The sequence below is a fragment of the Pelophylax lessonae genome (assembly GCF_965119305.1).
Source record: "Pelophylax lessonae genome assembly, contig: HAP1_SCAFFOLD_1212, whole genome shotgun sequence".
Lineage (NCBI taxonomy): Eukaryota > Metazoa > Chordata > Amphibia > Anura > Ranidae > Pelophylax > Pelophylax lessonae.
The window spans coordinates 1-22,349 of NW_028119171.1; the positions used below are offsets into that span (position 1 = coordinate 1).

At 50.4% G+C, this 22,349-nt stretch overlaps 1 protein-coding gene across 1 annotated transcript; it reads right to left on the reverse strand.

The window, feature by feature from the left end:
* Positions 1-1,179: 1,179 nt before the first annotated feature.
* On the reverse strand, positions 1,180-20,705 carry LOC309544142 (coatomer subunit beta-like; the record flags this gene model as incomplete). Its single annotated transcript, XM_082276515.1, has 8 exons — positions 1,180-1,443; positions 1,604-1,759; positions 3,841-3,930; positions 6,284-6,429; positions 6,957-7,076; positions 7,744-7,888; positions 19,955-20,134; positions 20,496-20,705. The coding sequence occupies 8 exons, from the start codon at positions 20,703-20,705 to the stop codon at positions 1,384-1,386; spliced, it is 1,107 nt and encodes a 368-aa protein (XP_082132641.1). The 3' UTR covers positions 1,180-1,383.
* Positions 20,706-22,349: the final 1,644 nt, after the last annotated feature.

Here is a 22,349-nt window from a genome sequence, read left to right on the forward strand (position 1 = left end):
GGGGGAGGGGACATTAGAGTGTAAGCTCCTCTGGCACAGAGACTGATGTGACTGTGGGGGAGGGGACATTAGAGTGTAAGCTCCTCTGGTACAGAGACTGATGTGACTGTGGGGGAGGGGACATTAGAGTGTAAGCTCCTCTGGTACAGAGACTGATGTGACTTTGGGGGAGGGGACATTAGAGTGTAAGCTCCTCTCGTACAGGGACTGATGTGACTGTGGGGGAGGGGACATTAGAGTGTAAGCTCCTCTGGTACAGAGACTGATGTGACTGTGGGGGAGGGGACATTAGAGTGTAAGCTCCTCTGGTACAGAGACTGATGTGACTGTGGGGGAGGAGACAGAGTGTAAGCTCCTCTGGTACAGAGACTGATGTGACTGTGGGGGAGGGGACATTAGAGTGTAAGCTCCTCTGGTACAGAGACTGATGTGACTGTGGGGGAGGGGACATTAGAGTGTAAGCTCCTCTGGTATAGAGACTGATGTGACTGTGGGGGAGGGGACATTAGAGCGTAAGCTCCTCTGGTACAGAGACTGATGTGACTGTGGTGGAGGGGACATTAGAGCGTAAGCTCCTCTGGTACAGAGACTGATGTGACTGTGGGGGAGGGGACATTAGAGTGTAAGCTCCTCTGGTTCAGAGACTGATATGACTGTGGGTGAGGGGACATTAGAGTGTAAGCTCCTCTGGGACAGAGACTGATATGACTGTGGGTGAGGGGACATTAGAGTGTAAGCTCCTCTGGTACAGAGACTGATGTGACTGTGGGGGAGGGGACATTAGAGTGTAAGCTCCTCTGGTACAGAGACTGATGTGATTGGCTCAGTGATCTCTGTACAGCACTGCGGTATATGTCAGAGTTATATAAATGTAGAATAATAATAATATTAATAATAGTGTGGGACTATGGGGGAGGGGGGTTAAGACCCCGCCCCTTGCATCACATAACAGTGTTAAGGCCTAGCGATTGGTCGCTAGACCCGGGGGGCACTGTATCATGGAAGCCGCAGAAGTTTGTTCTCATACAGTAAAGCGATTGGTTCCACCTATCACAGAATGAGAGAATCTCACAGATCCAGGCGGAGCCGCTTCAGGTCGGCAGACACGGAGCACCGCTGGCCGGCTAACATTTCCCCCCCCCCACCCCCATCCCCTGGAGTCACACACCCACTCCACCATTAATCAAAAGACAGATTTATTGTTGAACTCGGTTAGTGAACTGATAAAACACAAAAAAGAGAAACATTGGGAATGATGAGGAATTCTCCGCCAGGAATTCTACATTCTACGAAGCACACGGGTGGAGCACAGCGGGGCCCAAATCATGATGGATGATGATTGGCGGCTGGAGTCAGAGAGGAGGATTCTGGGTACGGCTCCATCTATACAGACGGCTTCTTCTGAGATAGATTGATCTTATCGCCGAGGCTCAGCGCCATCCCCTGCGGGGAAGACAAAACTAGTTACACATACTGCCTGATTTTACTGCCCCCCAGCCACCTATGTGAATGAACCCTTAGTACTGTAAGCAGAGGATCAACAAAAGAAGACAGAGAACCAGCACTGTATGAGAGATGTATACGTGGCCCGGCAGCCCCTCACCTGGCTCTTGGCTCTGATCCGTATGTGACCGGTAACTGGAGCGTCGGGTCCGAGGTGGATTGGCTTCTCTATGCTGACATTGGCAAGGGCGTCCTCACCGAATATGGAGCGAGCATAGAGATTGGCTGCCATGAAACCGCATGACCCGGACAAGGCCTGTGGGTGGAGCAAACAAAACAGATGAATCTTTCCATTAAAACACATTCATACGCCTGGGACCGGGGCCACTGCACACCGGCACCAGCATGTCATGTGACCCCCCCTCCCCCGCAAAGAGCAACAGATTCTTTAAAGTATTTACAGACCTAGGGTAGCTTACAGCCTGGGAGCCCTGAGCAAACGACTGTCAGAGACCTCACCCCCTGCCCTGCATAGGACTGTCCGAGGCCCTACCAACCCAGTCTGGAAGATCTGAACACAAAGCCTTCGGAGACGCCCCCCAGCCCAGCCTGGGAGTCCTGAACACACGACTGTCCGAGACCCCCCATGAGCCCAGCCTGGGAGCCCTGAACACACGACTGTCCGAGACCCCCCCCCCATCATCAGCCCAGCTTGGGAGCCCTGAACACACGACTGTCCGAGACCCCCCATGAGCCCAGCCTGGGAGCCCTGAACACACGACTGTCCAAGACCCCCCCCCCCATCATCAGCCCAGCTTGGGAGCCCTGAACACACGACTGTCCGAGACCCCCCATGAGCCCAGCCTGGGAGCCCTGAACACACGACTGTCCGAGACCCCCCCCCCCTCATCAGCCCAGCTTGGGAGCCCTAAACACACGACTGTCGGAGACCCCCCCCCCCCCCCCTCATCAGCCCAGCCTGGGAGTCCTGAACACATGACTGTCGGAGACCCCCCATGAGCCCAGCCTGGGAGCCCTGAACACACGACTGTCCGAGACCCCCCATGAGCCCAGCTTGGGGGCCCTGAACACACGACTGTCCGAGACCCCCCATGAGCCCAGCCTGGGAGTCCTGAATAAACGACTGTCCGAGACCCCCCATGAGCCCAGCCTGGGAGTCCTGAATAAACGACTGTCCGAGATCCCCCATGAGCCCAGCCTGGGAGTCCTGAACACACGACTGTCTGAGACCCCCCCATCAGCCCAGCCTGGGAGTTCTGAACACACGACTGTCGGAGACCCCCCCTCCCCCCATCAGCCCAGCTTGGGAGCCCTGAACACACGACTGTCGGAGACCCCCCCCCCCCCCCCCATGAGCCCAGCCTAGGAGTCCTGAACACATGACTGTCAGAGACTCCCCCATGAGCCCAGCCTGGGAGCCATCTGAGACCCCACCCACCAATCCAGCCCAGCTTGGGAGACCTGAACACATGACTGTCGGAGACCCCCCCCCCCCCCCCCATCAGCCCAGCTTGGGAGCCCTGAACACGACAGTCTGAGACCCCCCCATGTGCCCAGCCTGGGAGCCCTGAACACACAGCCATCTGAGACCCCGCCCACCCTGAACACAGGGTCATCTGAGACCCCACTCACTAACCCAGCCCACCCTGGGAGCCCTGAACACACGGCTAGCTGACACCCCGCCCACCCTAAGAGCCCTGAACACACGGCCAGCTGAGACCCCGCCCACCAACCCAGCCCACCCTGGGAGCCCTCAACATACGGCTAGCTGACACCCCGCCCACCCTAAGAGCCCTGAACACACGGCCAGCTGAGACCCCGCCCACCAACCCAGCCCACCCTGGGAGCCCTCAACATACGGCTAGCTGACACCCCTCCCACCCTAAGAGCCCTGAACACACGGCCAGCTGAGACCCCGCCCACCAACCCAGTCCACCCTGGGAGCCCTGAACACACGGCCAGTTGAAATCACTCACCTTCTCTGGCGTCAGATATCTCTCGTTTGTGGACTTCTGGATGTGAAGTAAATACTTGTTTAGAGAAGACTCATCTGAGACCCCGCCCACCAACCCAGCCTGGGAGCCCTGAACACATGGCCAGCTGAGACCCCGCCCACCAACCAAGCCCAGCCTGGGAGCCCTGAACACATGGCCAGCTGAGACCCCACCCACCAACCCAGACTGGGAGCCCTGAGCACATGGCCAGCTGAGACCCCGCCCACAAACCCAGACTGGGAGCCCTGAGCACATGGCCAGCTGAGACCCCGCCAACCCAGCCTGGGAGCCCTGAACACATGGCCACCCGAGACCCCGCCCACAACTTCCCAGGGAGGATTGCATGAAGCATTCTTAGTTCTTGGCCTGGGGGGTCACTCACCTTCTCTGGGGTCAGACATCTCATGTTTGTGGACTTCTGGATGTGAAGCAAATACTCGTTTAGATCCAGGATATTCGTGTTCACTGTCACCTGAAGGGAGAGCGGAGTCAGTGAGCGGGAGGATTATTACAAGAGAGAAATGATGTGCAAACTAGCAAAACCCAGCCCAGCCAATCAGATATCAGCATTAAGCAGACAGAACGATGGATTCTAAAAGGAGATATCCGAGTGGCTGGAACTCAGACAGGAAATGATTCGCAGTTTTATTCCAAGAAAAGGAGATTGGAGGGAATCTGAGAAACTGCAGCCAACTTCTGTCTGCATACAAATATAAAGACCCAAATCAGTCTATCCAGGGGAATACCCCCCCCCCCCCAAATATGACCCCCTCCCGATCTATACGGTCTGTTATCACTGTTATGAATGGCTAACTGCCAGATCCCGCCCATCACAGACATCTAACACGCCCAGGTCCCGCCCATCACAGACATCTAACACGCCCAGGTCCCACCCACCATTGACCTCTAACACGCCCAGATCTTACCCACCATAGATATCTAAGATGCCTAGATCCCACCAAACACACCTGACCTGCCCAGATCCCACCCACCATACACACCTGACCTGCCCAGATCCCACCATACACACCTGCCCAGATCCCATCCACCATAGACATCTAAAAACGGCAAGATCCCACCCACTATAGATATTTTACATACCCAAATCCCACCCACCATAGACATCCAACATGCCCAGGTCCCACCATACACACCAGACCTGCCCAGATCCCACCCACCAGACCTCCCCAGATCCCACCCACCAGAACTCCCCAGATCCCTCCCACCCACCAGAACTCCCCAGATCCCACGCACCATATACATCCAACACACCTAAATCCAACCCATCACAGACATTCAACATACCCAGATCCCATCCACCATAGACCTCTCACACGCCCAGATCCCATCATAGACATCTGACACGCCCAGATCACAGCATAGACATCTGACCCCCACCAACCAAAAGCCTGAAATGCTCAGATCCTGCCCACAACAGACCTCTCTATAACACACCCAGATTCAACCCACCATAGACACGACACACCCAGTTCCAGCCCACAATAGATCTTTGACATACCCAGATCCTTCTCACCATAGACCTGACATACCCAGATCCTTCTCACCATAGACCTGACATACCCAGATCCTTCCCACCATAGACCTGACATACCCAGATCCTTCCCACCATAGACCTGACATACCCAGATCCTTCCCACCATAGACCTGACATACCCAGATCCTTCTCACCATAGACCTGACATACCCATATCCTTCCCACCATAGACCTGACATACCCAGATCCTTCCCACCATAGACCTGACATACCCAGATCCTTCTCACCATAGACCTGACATACCCAGATTCTTCTCACCATAGACCTGACATACCCAGATCCTTCCCACCATAGACCTGACATACCCAGATCCTTCCCACCATAGACCTTACATGTTCAGATCCCACCCACCACAGAGCTAACCTGTCCAGATCCCGGCCTTCAAAGACCCCTGTAGTACGCACAGATCTGGCCCACCATAGACCGGACATGCCCAGTTCACGCAACAATCACACCTCTCCAACACACCCAGATACGGTCCACCATAGATCTGACAAGCCCAGACCCCACCCACCACAGACCTGAAGCAGCCAGATCCCACCCACCATAGGCCGCACTAACACACCCAGATCTCGTCCACTATAGATCTGAAATGTCCAGATCCCGCCCAACAAAGACCTCCCACCATAGACCTAACATGCCCACATCCTGCCCTCCAAAGATCTCCCTGACACACCCAGATCCCACCCACCATAGACCTGATATGCACAGATCCCACCCACCAAAGACCTGACATGCACAGACCCCACCCACCATAGACCTGACATACCCAGACCCCACCCACCATAGACCAGACATGACCAATTCCTACCCACCATAAACCTCTCTGACACACCCAGATCCTTCCCACCACTTAGGTCTCAATATTGCCAGATCCCACCTATAGGCCTCTGACACCCCCAGATCCACCCTCCCCCCCACTACTCACCCAGGCGTGCCTTAAAGAGGTCGATGTGCAGAATATAAATGTGTCCAATATGCCACCTTGACATAGATGGTAAGTAGGAGTATCCACCTATCCCATGAAGGGCCTCACATGTGGACAGTACACCTTCCACTATTCAGGCAGGACAGGCGGCACACTGCAGGGCTAGTGGAGGGGATTTATAGATCACAGCCCTCTCCATTCCAAATCTACATCCTCCAGCTGCAGCACAAAGACCATTGATGTTGGAGGACACAGAAATGGACGCTGTGGGATTTCTCAGTGCAGTGAATAGCAGTGGGAATGGCGCCCCCAGGTGGAGAGTACATAGAGACACACACTAACCTTGTTCTCCCACTCAAACTCCGCCCACATCTGCCGGAACTCGGTGTCTGTGCAGGCGGCCGGCTGGATGTAATCCATGATGTCGATGTGGATATCACTGAGGACCACACAGTTCCGGTCACTGGCGGCTCCCGACACGTCGTACACTGCGGGGGGGGGGGGGGGGGGGGGGGACACAAAGTTCCAGGTAAGACCCAGAAATCAGATTGGATTACACAGCTCATCACTCAGACATGGCGGCTGCGTTCGTTTTCTTTATTTTCACCTGGTGATTATACCAGTTACAGACTTCCTGTTCCAGGGTGACAACGCTCCTCCCATCAACACCACACGTAAAAGAGTAAGTGAGGTCACCAAGACATTAACCTTTATCTGTCCACCATATTTCTGTCCCTGTGGGGGTGGAGTCTCACTGGAGGGGTGAAGGCTGATGTCTGAGTGACCTCACTTTCTCTTTTGGCTCTCTGTAATTGGTCACAGTGATGACATGGAACAGGGGACAAATCACAGTAGACTTGTACCATGTGATAGCTGTGGCCAATCACAGCAATCACAATTATACACAATGGCACACGAATGGATGTCATTCATAAAAATAGTCGCTTATACAGTGGACTCGTTACACAAATCCCTCCATTGTAAATGTATAATATTGACGGCAGACCACACCCACCTATATTCCCGAATATGATGCCGTTCTCTGTGGAGGCCACCTTCACGTTGGCCTTGATGTTGGCGAAGTCGTGCGGAGCGAGAGTGAGAGGAGACGGCTTCTCCACCAGCTTCAGGTCACCTGGAATTAGAAGAAGATCAGTCATACTGTCCCTTTTATCGGGAGCCGAGAAAACTCCACAGCAACCAATGCGGTGTCAGGATTCATCATCTAACTCCAGTGCGGAGATGAAGGTTAAACCTCATTGGCTACAACAAGCAGCACAAAAGCTTTCACCTGCCGATCGTGACTAAGCTTCATAATGTGAAATGTGCGTAAAGGGCACTACTGCCACCTGGTGTCCCCAACAAGGAACTACAACTAATGAGATGCAGAACAACTTATCACATCTACAGACCCCATTCCTGTTCTGAACCAGTCTGCCCACAACTGGTAATTCAATAATTACTGGATAATGGAACATTGAACCCCCTGGCACCTCCTTCTGCTACCTTGGAGATGAGGATGGACGTGTCTACCGTTGTTTATTGACAAGTCTTTCCAAAAATCTCTTAGTGGTTGGACATTCTGAGCAGCCAAGCCAGGGGGATCCCACCGGCCTGTAAGTCAGGGGGCCCCCACCGGCCCCCCGCAAGCCAGGGGGACCCCCACTGGCCCCCGCAAACTAGGGCCAAAATCTCATCTCCTCCCAACAACCAGGGCCCCAGCTCTCCTTGCCTACAATCCAGAGGCCCGAATTCCCCTTGCCTACAGGCCAGGGCCCCCGTCTCCTGGTTGATATCCTCACCGAGTGTAGCGAGTTCCAGCGTGCAGTTCTGTAGGGTGTCGTTGGTCTGGTTGACAACTAACACATCCAGGACAATGTCGTACTGGTTTACATGTACATACGCCTCTGCGTACACGGGATCTGAGAAGCCGGTCAGCTGTGTCACCTGGAAGAAAGCAGAGAACATTCACCAATTATAACATTCACCATTTATACCATTCACCTTCATAACAGAAAGAGGAAACGGTATACACACCCAAACACCTACCTCCACAAATAGTTTATTAACCCCTTCCCAGCCAGGCGGGAGCTCAGGGGACAGCATAGGACGTCCTCCGAGGATCAGGCCGCACTCCAGGGCCATTTCTCACCCACTGTCTACCAGACACGGCCGATGACAGATCACTGTACCGGCCCGCAGCCAGTACCATGTGATCGCTGTGGCCAATCACAGATCACATGACAGTTGTACGCAATGAAAGGCTTTGATTCCTGCCATTCATTGTGTACTATTGTGATGAGCTCTGTGATTGGTCACAGTCATCACATGGTACAAACAGGGTCAATCACAGTCCATCTGTACCATGTGATTAGTTGTGGCCAATTACAGCTAATCACAATAGTGAACATAACAGAGTATTTATTCACAAAAAATGGTTGCTTATAACTAGTGTTGAGCGAACACGGACTGTATTATTCGTGTTCGTACCGAATAATTGGATTTTTTGTACCCGAACACGGACACGGACACTTTACTGTATGTTCGGGTAAAAATCCGTGTTCGGTCGTTTTATTTCCGGGTTTTGCATGCTTTGGCGCTCTTTTCATGGCGGGCTTTCAACAGCCAATCAACAATCGTTTAACTGGTGTGCCTTAAGCCATCCCAGCCATGCCTGCAAATGTCTCAGTAGCTGTGATTGGCCGTCTGAAGCATGTGACCAAGTCTTTATAAGTTCGAGGCAGCCGCAGCGGCGTCATTATGCTGCTTAGATTCAGGGACAGAGCACACATCAACGTGCTGGCTGCTGATTAGGGAAAGATAGGCAGGAAAAAACCATTTGTGTCCGGATAGAATTGAGGGACAGGTCGGAGTGTTTAAGCAGGGCGAGTTGTAGGCATTTTAGGGATAGAGTCTGCTGAATTATATAGGGTCAGTGTCTTCTACAAACTACAATCGATATTGCTGTGTGGGGGGTGGGGTGAATCTGCACTCAATCCTGATCTACGATCTCTTCTCAATCCTGTTAGGGACAGAGTCTGCTGAATTTTAGGGAAACTGTGTTCTACAAACTACAATCGATATTGCTGTGTGGGGGGTGGGGTGAATCTGCACTCAATCCTGATCTACGATCTCTTCTCAATCCTGTTAGGGACAGAGTCTGCTGAATTTTAGGGAAACTGTGTTCTACAAACTACAATCGATATTGCTGTGTGGTGTGGGATTGGAGATAGGCAGGTGTCAGTGATCCACATCCATTTTTCTGTGTGTGAGCTGCAGTGAACACAATCTTTTTGGGCTGCAGTGAACACAATCTTTTTGGGCTGCAGTGAACACAATCTTTTTGGGCTGCAGTGAACACAATCTTTTTGGGGTGCAGTGAACACAATCCTTTTTGGTGTGCAGTGAACACAATCTTTGTGGGGTGCAGTGAACACAATCTTTGTGGGGTGCAGTGAACAAAATCCTTTGTGGGGTGCAGTGAACACAATCTTTTTGGGGTGCAGTGAACAACATCCTTTTTGGGGTGCAGTGAACACAATCTTTTTGGGGTGCAGTGAACAAAATCCTTTGTGGGGTGCAGTGAACACAATCTTTTTGGGGTGCAGTGAACACAATCTTTTTGGGGTGGAGTGAACAACATCCTTTTTGGGGTGCAGTGAACAAAATCCTTTTTGGGGTGCAGTGAACAAAATCATTTTTGGGGTGCAGTGAACACAATCTTTTTGGGGTGCAGTGAACACAATCTTTGTGGGGTGCAGTGAACACAATCTTTTTGGGGTGGAGTGAACAACATCCTTTTTGGGGTGCAGTGAACAAAATCCTTTTTGGGGTGCAGTGAACAACATCCTTTTTGGGGTGCAGTGAACACAATCTTTTTGGGGTGCAGTGAACACAATCTTTGTGGGGTGCAGTGAACACAATCTTTGTGGGGTGCAGTGAACACAATCTTTGGGGGGTACAGTGAACACAATCTTTGTGAGGTGCAGTGAACACAATCTTTGTGGGGTGCAGTGAACACAATCTTTGTGGGGTGCAGTGAACTCAATCTTTGTGGGGTACAGTGAACACAATCTCATACTGAAGGTTTGAGGGTGCTGCCTGTTCCATACTCCCCCTACTCCTCATCTAGCCTTTTAGGGGTACAAACAATAGTAATTGGGGCCTAGTGTGGTTGTGTACGTGTGATATACATACACTTTTTTGGGATCATATTTTCTATTCCGCTATTTAATCAAAAACCTTTGGGGATCAGTTAAATTGGGGGATAGTCTGTGTTGGTACGTGTGAGAGAGATCCACCTTTCCAAGTTGTTGGGGTTCATCTCATACTTCTGAAGGTTTGAGGGTGCTGCCTGTTCCATACTCCCCCCTACTCCTAGCCTTTTAGGGGTACAAACAATAGTAATTGGGGCCTAGTGTGGTTGTGTACGTGTGATATACATACACTTTTTTGGGATCATATTTTCTATTCCGCTATTTAATCAAAAACCTCTGGGGATCAGTTAAATTGGGGGATAGTCTGTGTTGGTACGTGTGAGAGAGATCCACCTTTCCAAGTTGTTGGGGTTCATCTCATACTTCTGAAGGTTTGAGGGTGCTGCCTGTTCCATACTCCCCCTACTCCTAGCCTTTTAGGGGTACAAACAATAGTAATTGGGGCCTAGTGTGGTTGTGTACGTGTGATATACATACACTTTTTTGGGATCATATTTTCTATTCCGCTATTTAATCAAAAACCTCTGGGGATCAGTTAAATTGGGGGATAGTCTGTGTTGGTACGTGTGAGAGAGATCCACCTTTCCAAGTTGTTGGGGTTCATCTCATACTTCTGAAGGTTTGAGGGTGCTGCCTGTTCCATACTCCCCCTACTCCTAGCCTTTTAGGGGTACAAACAATAGTAATTGGGGCCTAGTGTGGTTGTGTACGTGTGATATACATACACTTTTTTGGGATCATATTTTCTATTCCGCTATTCAATCAAAAACCTCTGGGGATCAGTTAAATTGGGGGATAGTCTGTGTTGGTACGTGTGAGAGAGATCCACCTTTCCAAGTTGTTGGGGTTCATCTCATACTTCTGAAGGTTTGAGGGTGCTGCCTGTTCCATACTCCCCCTACTCCTCATCTAGCCTTTTAGGGGTACAAACAATAGTAATTGGGGCCTAGTGTGGTTGTGTACGTGCGAGATACATACACTTTTTTTGATCATATTTCCTATTCCGCTATTCAATAAAAACCTTTGAGGATCAATTGAATTGCGGGATAGTCTGTGTCGGTACGTGTGAGAGAGATCCACCTTTCCAAGTTGTTGGGGTTCATCTCATACTTCTGAAGGTTTGAGGGTGCTGCCTGTTCCATACCCCCCCTACTCCTCATCTAGCCTTTTAGGGGTACAAACAATAGTAATTGGGGCCTAGTGTGGTTGTGTACGTGCGAGATACATACACTTTTTTTGATCATATTTCCTATTCCGCTATTCAATAAAAACCTTTGGGGATCAATTAAATTGCGGGATAGTCTGTGTCGGTACGTGTGAGATCCACCTTTCCAAGTTTTTGGGGTTCATCTCATACTTCTGAAGCTTTGAGGGTGCTGCCTGTTCCATACTCCTCCTCCTCCTCATCCATCCTTTTAGGTGTACAAACAATAGTAATTGGGGCCTAGTGTGCTTCTGTACGTGTGAGATACATACACATTTTTTGATCATATTTCCTATTCCGCTATTCAATAAAAACCTTTGGGGATCAATTAAATTGCGGAATAGTCTGTGTCGGTACGTGTGAGATCCACCTTTCCAAGTTTTTGGGGTTCATCTCATACTTCTGAAGCTTTGAGGGTGCTGCCTGTTCCATACTCCTCCTCCTCCTCATCCATCCTTTTAGGTGTACAAACAATAGTAATTGGGGCCTAGTGTGTTTCTGTACGTGCGAGATACATACACATTTTTTGATCATATTTCCTATTCCGCTATTCAATAAAAACCTTTGGGGATCAATTAAATTGCGGGATAGTCTGTGTCGGTACGTGTGAGATCCACCTTTCCAAGTTTTTGGGGTTCATCTCATACTTCTGAAGCTTTGAGGGTGCTGCCTGTTCCATACTCCTCCTCCTCCTCATCCATCCTTTTAGGTGTACAAACAATAGTAATTGGGGCCTAGTGTGCTTCTGTACGTGTGAGATACATACACATTTTTTGATCATATTTCCTATTCCGCTATTCAATAAAAACCTTTGGGGATCAATTAAATTGCGGGATAGTCTGTGTCGGTACGTGTGAGATCCACCTTTCCAAGTTTTTGGGGTTCATCTCATACTTCTGAAGCTTTGAGGGTGCTGCCTGTTCCATACTCCTCCTCCTCCTCATCCATCCTTTTAGGTGTACAAACAATAGTAATTGGGGCCTAGTGTGCTTCTGTACGTGTGAGATACATACACATTTTTTGATCATATTTCCTATTCCGCTATTCAATAAAAACCTTTGGGGATCAATTAAATTGCGGAATAGTCTGTGTCGGTACGTGTGAGATCCACCTTTCCAAGTTTTTGGGGTTCATCTCATACTTCTGAAGCTTTGAGGGTGCTGCCTGTTCCATACTCCTCCTCCTCCTCATCCATCCTTTTAGGTGTACAAACAATAGTAATTGGGGCCTAGTGTGTTTCTGTACGTGTGAGATACATACACTTTTTTTGATCATATTTCCTATTCCGCTATTCAATAAAAACCTTTGGGGATCAATTGAATTGCGGGATAGTCTGTGTCGGTACGTGTGAGAGAGATCCACCTTTCCAAGTTGTTGGGGTTCATCTCATACTTCTGAAGGTTTGAGGGTGCTGCCTGTTCCATACCCCCCCTACTCCTCATCTAGCCTTTTAGGGGTACAAACAATAGTAATTGGGGCCTAGTGTGGTTGTGTACGTGCGAGATACATACACTTTTTTTGATCATATTTCCTATTCCGCTATTCAATAAAAACCTTTGAGGATCAATTGAATTGCGGGATAGTCTGTGTCGGTACGTGTGAGAGAGATCCACCTTTCCAAGTTGTTGGGGTTCATCTCATACTTCTGAAGGTTTGAGGGTGCTGCCTGTTCCATACTCCCCCTACTCCTCATCTAGCCTTTTAGGGGTACAAACAATAGTAATTGGGGCCTAGTGTGGTTGTGTACGTGTGATATACATACACTTTTTTTGGATCATATTTTCTATTCCGCTATTCAATAAAAACCTTTCTAGGGCAAGATCTTAAATTACAGAAATATGAGGAGACCGTCAAATAAGGGCCGTGGCCTGGGTCGTGGTGCTGCTGGTAGAGCTCCTGTTGCAAGGAGAGGACATGGTCGATCTGTGCCAGCTACACGCACAAGTGAAACACCTTCCTCAAGTGTGAGTAGGCGACAGAACCTGCATCAGTATTTGGTAGGGCATCAAACGCCCCTAGAAGTGATGAGGCCAGAACAAGTTGAGGCGATAGTAGATTGGTTTGCTGCTGACAGTGCCTCCAGTTCCTTCACATTGTCTCCCACCCAGTCTACTGCAGAAAGGTCAGAGTTGGCACCTGCAGCCAATGTCCAACCGTCTTTCACCTCACCCCCTTGCAAATCAGGCCAGCAGTCTGAGCCCCAAGCCATACAGCAGTCTCTTATTCTTTTTGAGGACTCTGTCAGCAGGGTTTCCCAGGGCCATCCACCTAGCCCTGCCCCAGAAGTGGAAGAGATTGAGTGCAGCGATGCCCAACCACTTATTCCTCAAGATGAGTACATGCAAGGACCATCGCAGCACGTCTCCGATGATGACGAAACGCAGGTGCCAACTGCTGCGGCGTTCAGCATTGTGGAGACCGACAAGGAGGGCAGGGGTGAAGACTGGGTGGAAGATGATGTGGAGGACGATGAGGTCCTCGACCCCACATGGAATGAACGTCATGCAGGTGAACTGAGTAGTTTGGAGGAAGAGGCGGTGGTCGCACAGAGCCACCAGCACAGCAGAAGAGGGAGCAGGGTGCAGAAGCGGAGCGGCCGTGCCCTAGACACTACGCCCGCTACTGCCCAACGCAGCAAGGGAACGAGCGCACCAAAGTCAGCTCAAAGGAGTTCTCTAGCGTGGAAGTTCTTTAGAAAATGTGCTGATGACAGGACACGAGTGGTTTGCACCCTGTGCAATCAGAGCTTGAAGCGAGGCATGAACCTTCTCAACCTGAGCACAACCTGCATGATCAGGCATCTAAGTGCAAAGCACGAGCTGCAGTGGAGTACACACCTTCAAAACCAAGAAACGTCTCTGGCTCATCCTGCTTCCTCTTCTGCTGCAGTCTCGGCCGCTCCAGCCACATCTGTAGTGATACCGGCACCTGCCACCCCGCAAACAGACGATCTGTCAGCAACACCACCACCTGGGTCACCAACAACCATCTCCACAATGTCCCGTGGAAGCGTTCAGCTTTCCATCTCCCAAACACTTGAGAGGAAGAGGAAGTACCCCCCTACCCACCCGCGATCCCTGGCCCTGAATGCCAGCATTTCAAAATTATTGGCCTTTGAAATGCTGTCATTCCGTCTGGTGGAGACGCACAGTTTTAAAAACCTTATGTCGGTGGCTGTCCCACAGTACGTCGTGCCCAGCCGCCACTACTTTTCCAGGCAAGCCATCCCTTCCCTGCACAACCAAGTGGGGGAAAAAATCAGGTGTGCACTGCGCAACGCCATCTGTGCCAAGGTCCACCTAACTACGGATACGTGGACCAGTAAGCACGGTCAGGGGCGTTATATCTCCCTAACGGCACACTGGGTAAATGCAGTGGCGGATGGGCCTGAGGCGGATAGCAATTTGGCGCATGTCCTTCCACCACCGAGGATTGCAGGGCGCTTCAGTTTGCCTCCTGTTCCTAACTCCTCCTACTCCGCTTCCTCATCCTCTACCGCCTCCTCATCCGGACAGCGTAACACCTTCACCACCAACTTCAGCACGGCCAGGGGTAAACGACAGCAGGCAGTTTTACAACTTGCCTGTTTGGGGGACAAACCACACACCGCGCAGGAGTTGTGGAGGAGCATGGAACAGCAGACAAATGAGTGGTTGCTGCCAGCGAGCCTCAAGCCCGGCCTGGTGGTGTGCGATAACGGGCGAAATCTCATAGCAGCTCTGGGCCTAGCCGGTTTGACGCACATCCCTTGCCTGGCGCATGTGCTGAATTTGGTGGTGCAGAGGTTCCTTAAAAACTACCCCGATATGTCAGAGCTGCTGCAGAAAGTGCGGGCCGTTTGTGCGCACTTTCGGCGTTCTCACCCTGCTGCTGCTCGCCTGGCAGCGCTGCAGCGTAACTTCGGCCTTCCCGCTCACCGCCTCATATGTGACGTGCCCACAAGGTGGAACTCCACCTTGCACATGCTGGAAAGACTGTGCGAGCAGCAGCAGGCCATAGTGGAGTTTCAGCTGCAGCACGCACGCGTGAGTCGCTCTGCGGAACAGCACCACTTCACCACCAATAACTGGGCCTCCATGCGAGACCTGTGTGCCTTGTTGCGCTGTTTTGAGTACTCCACCAACATGGCCAGTGGCAATGACGCCGTTCTCAGCTTAACTATCCCACTTCTATGCCTCCTTGAAAAAACAATTCGGGCGATGATGGAAGAGGATGTGGCACAGGATGAGGAGGAGGAGGAGGATGAAGAGGTAACATTTCCAAGGCTTTCAGGGCAGTCATTCGCAAGGGGCTCCGAGGGTGGGTTCCTGCACACGCAAACGCCAGGGACGCAATTGTCCAGCAGGGGCACAGTTCTGGAGGATGAGGAGGATGAGGAGGAGGAGGAGCTGGAGGAGGAGATGGAACCATGTTCACAGCAGGGTGGCACCCAGGCCAGCTCATGGCCATCACTGGTGCGTGGCTGGGGGGATACAGAGGACACGGACCATACACCTCCCACAGAGGACAGCCTTTCGTTGCCTCTGGGCAGCCTGGCACACATGAGCGATTACATGCTGCAGTGTCTCCACAACGACCGCCGAGTTGCCCACATTCTAACTTGTGCTGATTACTGGGTGGCCACGCTGCTGGATCCCCGTTACAAGGACAACGTACCGTCCTTAATTCACTCACTGGAGCGCGATCGCAAGATGCGCGAGTACAAGCGCACGCTGGTAGACGCTATGCTGCTGGCATTCCCATCTGACAGCGGGGCCACAGTGGAAGCACAAGGCAGAGGAGGAGGAGGAGGAGGTCGCCAACGCAACCAGGGCACCGCCAGCACCTCAGAAGGCAGGGTTAGCATGGCCGAAATGTGGAAAAGCTTTGTCAGCACGCCACAACAAACAGCAGCACCAGCAGCTCAGATGGAACGTCTTAGCAGGAGGCAGCATTTTACCAACATGGTGGAGCAGTATGTGTGCACACGCCTACATGTAGTGAATGACGGGTCTGCCCCCTTCAACTTCTGGGTCTCCAAATTGGGCACATGGCCTGAGCTTGCCCTTTACGCCTTGGAGGTGCTGGCGTGCCCTGCAGCCAGTGTATTATCTGAACGGGTATTTAGCACGGCTGGGGGCGTTATAACAGACAAGCGCAGCCGCCTGTCCAGAGACAATGTGGACAAGCTCACGTTCATTAAAATGAACCAGGCATGGATCCCACGGGACTTTTCCGTACCTTATGCAGAATAGCAATGGATACCGACCTTACCCACCCATTGTTCCATTTTTGCTCTTTCTCACTCTTTTGGGGTGTACCCTCATTTAAAATTTGTGAAAAGAAGCAGTGTTGGCTACCTCGTCCTCCTCCTCAGGGCCAGATTAATGTAGGGTCTATTGGAGCTGCAGCTCCAGGCCCCTACCTTTTATATAGGCCCCGGGTTGGCCATATTCACTGTTACCGCTCTTCTGTCACTTGTAAACACAGAAGTCTGGCTTCTATGCTCGCTTCCCCAGGCAGCACCCTCAGAACCTCCCCACACAGCGTGAAGGCCGGACAAGGAGGGACAGTTGGCGATGCATGGATGTGTTTATGGGCTTCAGAGACAGCATCCCATGTTGAATTAGGCATGCATGGCTGCACCCTTCCTCCTCTGGGTGCATGGCAAGGCACGGCCCTAAGGCCCTTCAAAATCCTCAGCACCAAGCCCATGATGCTGTTAATCCGGCCCTGGTCCTCCTCCACCGCCGCTTCCACCTACACCGCCCATAGGTGTGCGCAGCCTATTGCATTAAGGTGTGCACCCCAAAGTTGAAATACACATGCATGTGTTTGCCAGCAGGGAGAGTAATGTATCGGGGCCATGTACCTGTAGGCAAGGAGAAATAGAGCAGAGCAGGTCCCAGGGAGATCTTTCCCATCTCCTCACTGGCAATGCTATGTGCCCTAGGTGATTAGGGTGTGCCCAGGCACACCCAGCACACCCTGTGCGCACGCCTATGTCACCGCCACATCCACCACCACCTCAACCTCCCTCCTACTCCATATGGGCCTCGCCCTTCAGAGATGAAGAAGAACATTGTTTTATTTTTCTGTTTTTTTTTGTTGTTTTAAGTTATTTCCCTATCCACATTTGTTTGCAGAGCACTTGCCATGCTCTTAATTACGTTTTGCTGCCATTTGCAGCACTCTAGCCCTTTCCTTTGGTGTTTTAGAGCCATTTTAGTGCCTTAAAGTTCGGGTCCCCATTGACTTCAATGGGGTTCGGTGTCCGGGAAAAGTTCGGTAAAAGTCCGGGACACGGACCCGGACTTTTTTTTAAAGTTCGGCCGAACCCGTCGAACACGGACATCTAGGTGTCCGCTCAACCCTACTTATAACGGAGACATTCACAGTTCTAAGAAATTATAGTGTGTATAAAAAATAAATAACAAAAAGTAAAAAAAAAAAAAAAAAAAAAAAAAGAAGAAATCCTAATCACCTCCCCATAGTGGTAGAGTGTTACTTTGTTTATATATACAGGTCCCTCTCAACAAATGAGCATATTGTGATAAAGTTGATTATTTTCTGTAATGTACTGATAAACATTAGACTTTCATATATTTTACATTCATTACACACAACTGAAGTAGTGCAAGCCTTTTATTGGTTTAATATTGATGATTTTGGCATACAGCTCATGAAAACCAAAAATTCCTATCTCAAAAAATTAGCATATCATGAAAAGGTTCTCTAAACGAGCTATTAACCTAATCATCTGAATCAACTAATTAACTCTAAACATCTGCAAAAGATTCCTGAGGCTTTTAAAAACTCCCAGCCTGGTTCATTACTCAAAACCGCAATCATGGGTAAGACTGCCGACCTGACTGCTGTCCAGAAGGCCATCATTGACACCCTCAAGCAAGAGGGTAAGACAAAGAAAGAAATTTCTGAACGAATAGTTCCCAGAGTGCTGTATCAAGGCACCTCAGTGGGAAGTCTGTGGGAAGGAAAAAGTGTGGCAGAAAACGCTGCACAACGAGAAGAGGTGACCGGACCCTGAGGAAGATTGTGGAGAAGGACCGATTCCAGACCTTGGGGGACCTGCGGAAGCAGTGGACTGAGTCTGGAGTAGAAACATCTAGAGCCACCGTGTACAGGCGTGTGCAGGAAATGGGCTACAGGTGCCGCATTCCCCAGGTCAAGCCACTTTTGAACCAGAAACAGCGGCAGAAGCGCCTGACCTGGGCTACAGAGAAGCAGCACTGGACTGTTGCTCAGTGGTCCAAAGTACTTTTTTCGAATGAAAGCAAATTTTGCATGCCATTCGGAAATCAAGGTGCCAGAGTCTGGAGGAAGACTGGGGAGAGGGAAATGCCTGAAGTCCAGTGTCAAGTACCCACAGTCAGTGATGGTCTGGGGTGCCATGACAGCTGCTGGTGTTGGTCCACTGTGTTTTATCAAGGGCAGGGTCAATGCAGCTAGCTATCAGGAGATTTTGGAGCACTTCATGCTTCCATCTGCTGAAAAGCTTTATGGAGATGAAGATTTCATTTTTCAGCACAACCTGGCACCTGCTCACAGTGCCAAAACCACTGGTAAATGGTTTACTGACCATGGTATTACTGTGCTCAATTGGCCTGACCTGAACCCCATAGAGAATCTGTGGGATGTTGTGAAGAGAAAGTTGAGAGACGCAAGACCCAACACTCTGGATGAGCTGAAGGCCGCTATCGAAGCATCCTGGGCCTCCATAACACCTCAGCAGTGCCACAGGCTGATCGCCTCCATGCCACGCCTCCATGCCACGCCGCATTGAAGCAGTCATTTCTGCAAAAGGATTCCCGACCGACCGAGTGCAGAACTGAACTGAACTAATTATTTGAAGGTTGACTTCTTTTGGATTAAAAACACTTTTCTTTTATTGGTCGGATGAAATATGCTAATTTTTTGAGATAGGAATTTTGGTTTTTCATGAGCTGTATGCCAAAATCATCAATATTAAACCAATAAAAGGCTTCACTACTTCAGTTGTGTGTAATGAATGTAAAATATATGAAAGTCTAATGTTTATCAGTACATTACAGAAATAATCAACTTTATCACAATAAGCTCATTTTTTGAGAGGGACCTGTATATATATTTATATATATATATATATATATTTATAAATATATTTTTTAGGTATTACATTTTCTATTTTTTTTTTCTAATAAATATATGTGTGTGTATCTATCAGATAGATATATATATCATTTTTTTTCTAATATATACTGTCACCAGTCAGTATTCCTGATCACCAAACCAGTTATAGGATGACAATGTACTGCACTGCTGACAGTATGCAATTTATTTTGTCATGCAAAGCGTGACATTGCTGAAAGTCGGCCTGGGCAGGAAGGGGGGGAGGGTATTGAAGGGGTTATTGGATTGGCCTTCTCTTTTATTTAAATATAAAGATGAGCGGAGGCGGGGTCATTATCTGGTGGAGGCGGGGTCATTATTATCTGGTGGACTGTCTGCCCGGGGAATGAAGGTCACATGACTGACATGTACAATGGCAGTTGGTCTTCACAGTTTAGTTATATGTGGGGCTCCTCCTGGAAGACACAAAGGCGGGGCACTTACTTTATTCAGTTTGGATGCCAGAGGGTCAGCCGCCTCCTTCCTCTGGGTGGTCCCCATAGCGGCCAGCAGACTCAGCTGGAATTGATCCTCCTTAGACGCCATCTCGCTCTTGGCGGTGAGCTGCATGAAGGAGATTGGATCGTCGGCCTGAACCGTCACACTGCGCTTCTCTGACTCCTTCTGTGGGGAGTAAAGGGAACAAGGTGAGCCAATCATGTTAAGTCTTCTCCTGCTGAGCCGGGACCCCCAACAGAGGTCCATAGATACACAAAAAGGGGACCTGTCAGGAGGGATGACCCCCAACAGAGGTCCATAGATACACATAAAGGGGACCTGTCAGGAGGGATGACCCCCAACAGAAGTCCATAGAGTCAGGAGGGATGGACGCCAACAGAAGTCCACAGATATACATAAAGGGGACTGGTCAGGAGGGATGACCCCCAACAGAGGTCCATAGATACACAAAAAGGGGACCTGTCAGGAAAGTGGACACCAAGAGAAGTCCATGGACACAGAAAAGGAGGAGCAGTCAGGAGGTTACCTTCTGGGAGATCTTCTCCTCCTCCAGCTTGGCGGACAGCATGTTGGAGAGGGACAGGCGGCACTCTTTGTTGAAGATTTCGCTCATCAGTGGAGAACATTCGGAAAGAACCTTCAGACACAGAGAAATCCGGTCCACATCGTCGTCTGTGATTGGCTTCTTGGGCAGCGAGGATTTCCCCAGGTGCAAGATGGTCGCCATCAACAACATGGGCTTCTGCTACAAAGGACTGCAGGTGGAGAGAAGCAATGATAGAGCGTGAGAGACAAGGATCTGGGGAACAGATCGGACATGGGGAACAGATCGGACATGGGGAACAGATCGGACATGGGGAACAGATCGGACATGGGGAACAGATCAGACATGGGGAACAGATCAGACATGGGGAACAGATCAGACATGGGGAACAGATCAGACATGGGGAACAGATCAGACATGGGGAACAGATCAGACATGGGGAACAGATCAGACATGGGGAACAGATCAGACATGGGGAACAGATCAGACATGGGGAACAGATCAGACATGGGGAACAGATCGGACATGGGGAACAGATCAGACATGGGGAACAGATCGGACATGGGGGAACAGATCAGACATGGGGAACAGATCGGACATGGGGGAACAGATCGGACATGGGGAACAGATCAGACATGGGGAACAGATCGGACATGGGGAACAGATCGGACATGGGGAACAGATCAGACATGGGGAACAGATCGGACATGGGGAACAGATCGGACATGGGGAACAGATCGGACATGGGGAACAGATCGGACATGGGGGAACAGATCGGACATGGGGAACAGATCGGACATGGGGGAACAGATCGGACATGGGGAACAGATCGGACATGGGGAACAGATCGGACATGGGGAACAGATCGGACATGGGGAACAGATCGGACATGGGGAACAGATCGGACATGGGGAACAGATCGGACATGGGGAACAGATCGGACATGGGGAACAGATCGGACATGGGGAACAGATCGGACATGGGGAACAGATCGGACATGGGGAACAGATCGGACATGGGGAACAGATCGGACATGGGGAACAGATCGGACATGGGGAACAGATCGGACATGGGGAACAGATCGGACATGGGGAACAGATCAGACATGGGGAACAGATCAGACATGGGGAACAGATCAGACATGGGGAACAGATCAGACATGGGGAACAGATCAGACATGGGGAACAGATCGGACATGGGGAACAGATCGGACATGGGGAACAGATCGGACATGGGGAACAGATCGGACATGGGGAACAGATCGGACATGGGAATAGGTGGTATGAATAGCTGCAGCTGCTGACAGCCTGTCATTGCAATATACAAGCTTGACAACGCTGCTTTATGTACACAGCTGTCAATCCCAGTAGGAATCAGATTGTTCCTGCTGGGATTCACATCATGGCAATACACCCATGTGAACGGTGCCTTACTTTGAGGACCCGGGTCTGAACCTACAACCTCTGCTATGTCTGGCAGCATCTCCTCTTGCTGAGCCACCCGAGATGCTGGACAGCCCTTAGACTACCTTGCCTTGTCTCTTTCTCTTGAATCCTTTGATCCTCCCATGAACTTCCTATTTTAGCACTTCCCGTTTGCCAGATTATTGTACTCCCTCAAGCCAATATGTCGCTCTTGTCTCTCCTCTTGTCTAATCTTCACTACCACTTGGTACCGACTTTTGGCTCGTTTACTGACTACACTTCTGTTTGATCCCTACCTACTATATCGGCTACTGAACCCCGGCTTGCTCACCTTCTGGTGGGGCGATCCTGAGGACTGTGACCTGGTACTAACTAGTGATCGACCGATATCGTTTTTTTATTGCCGATACCG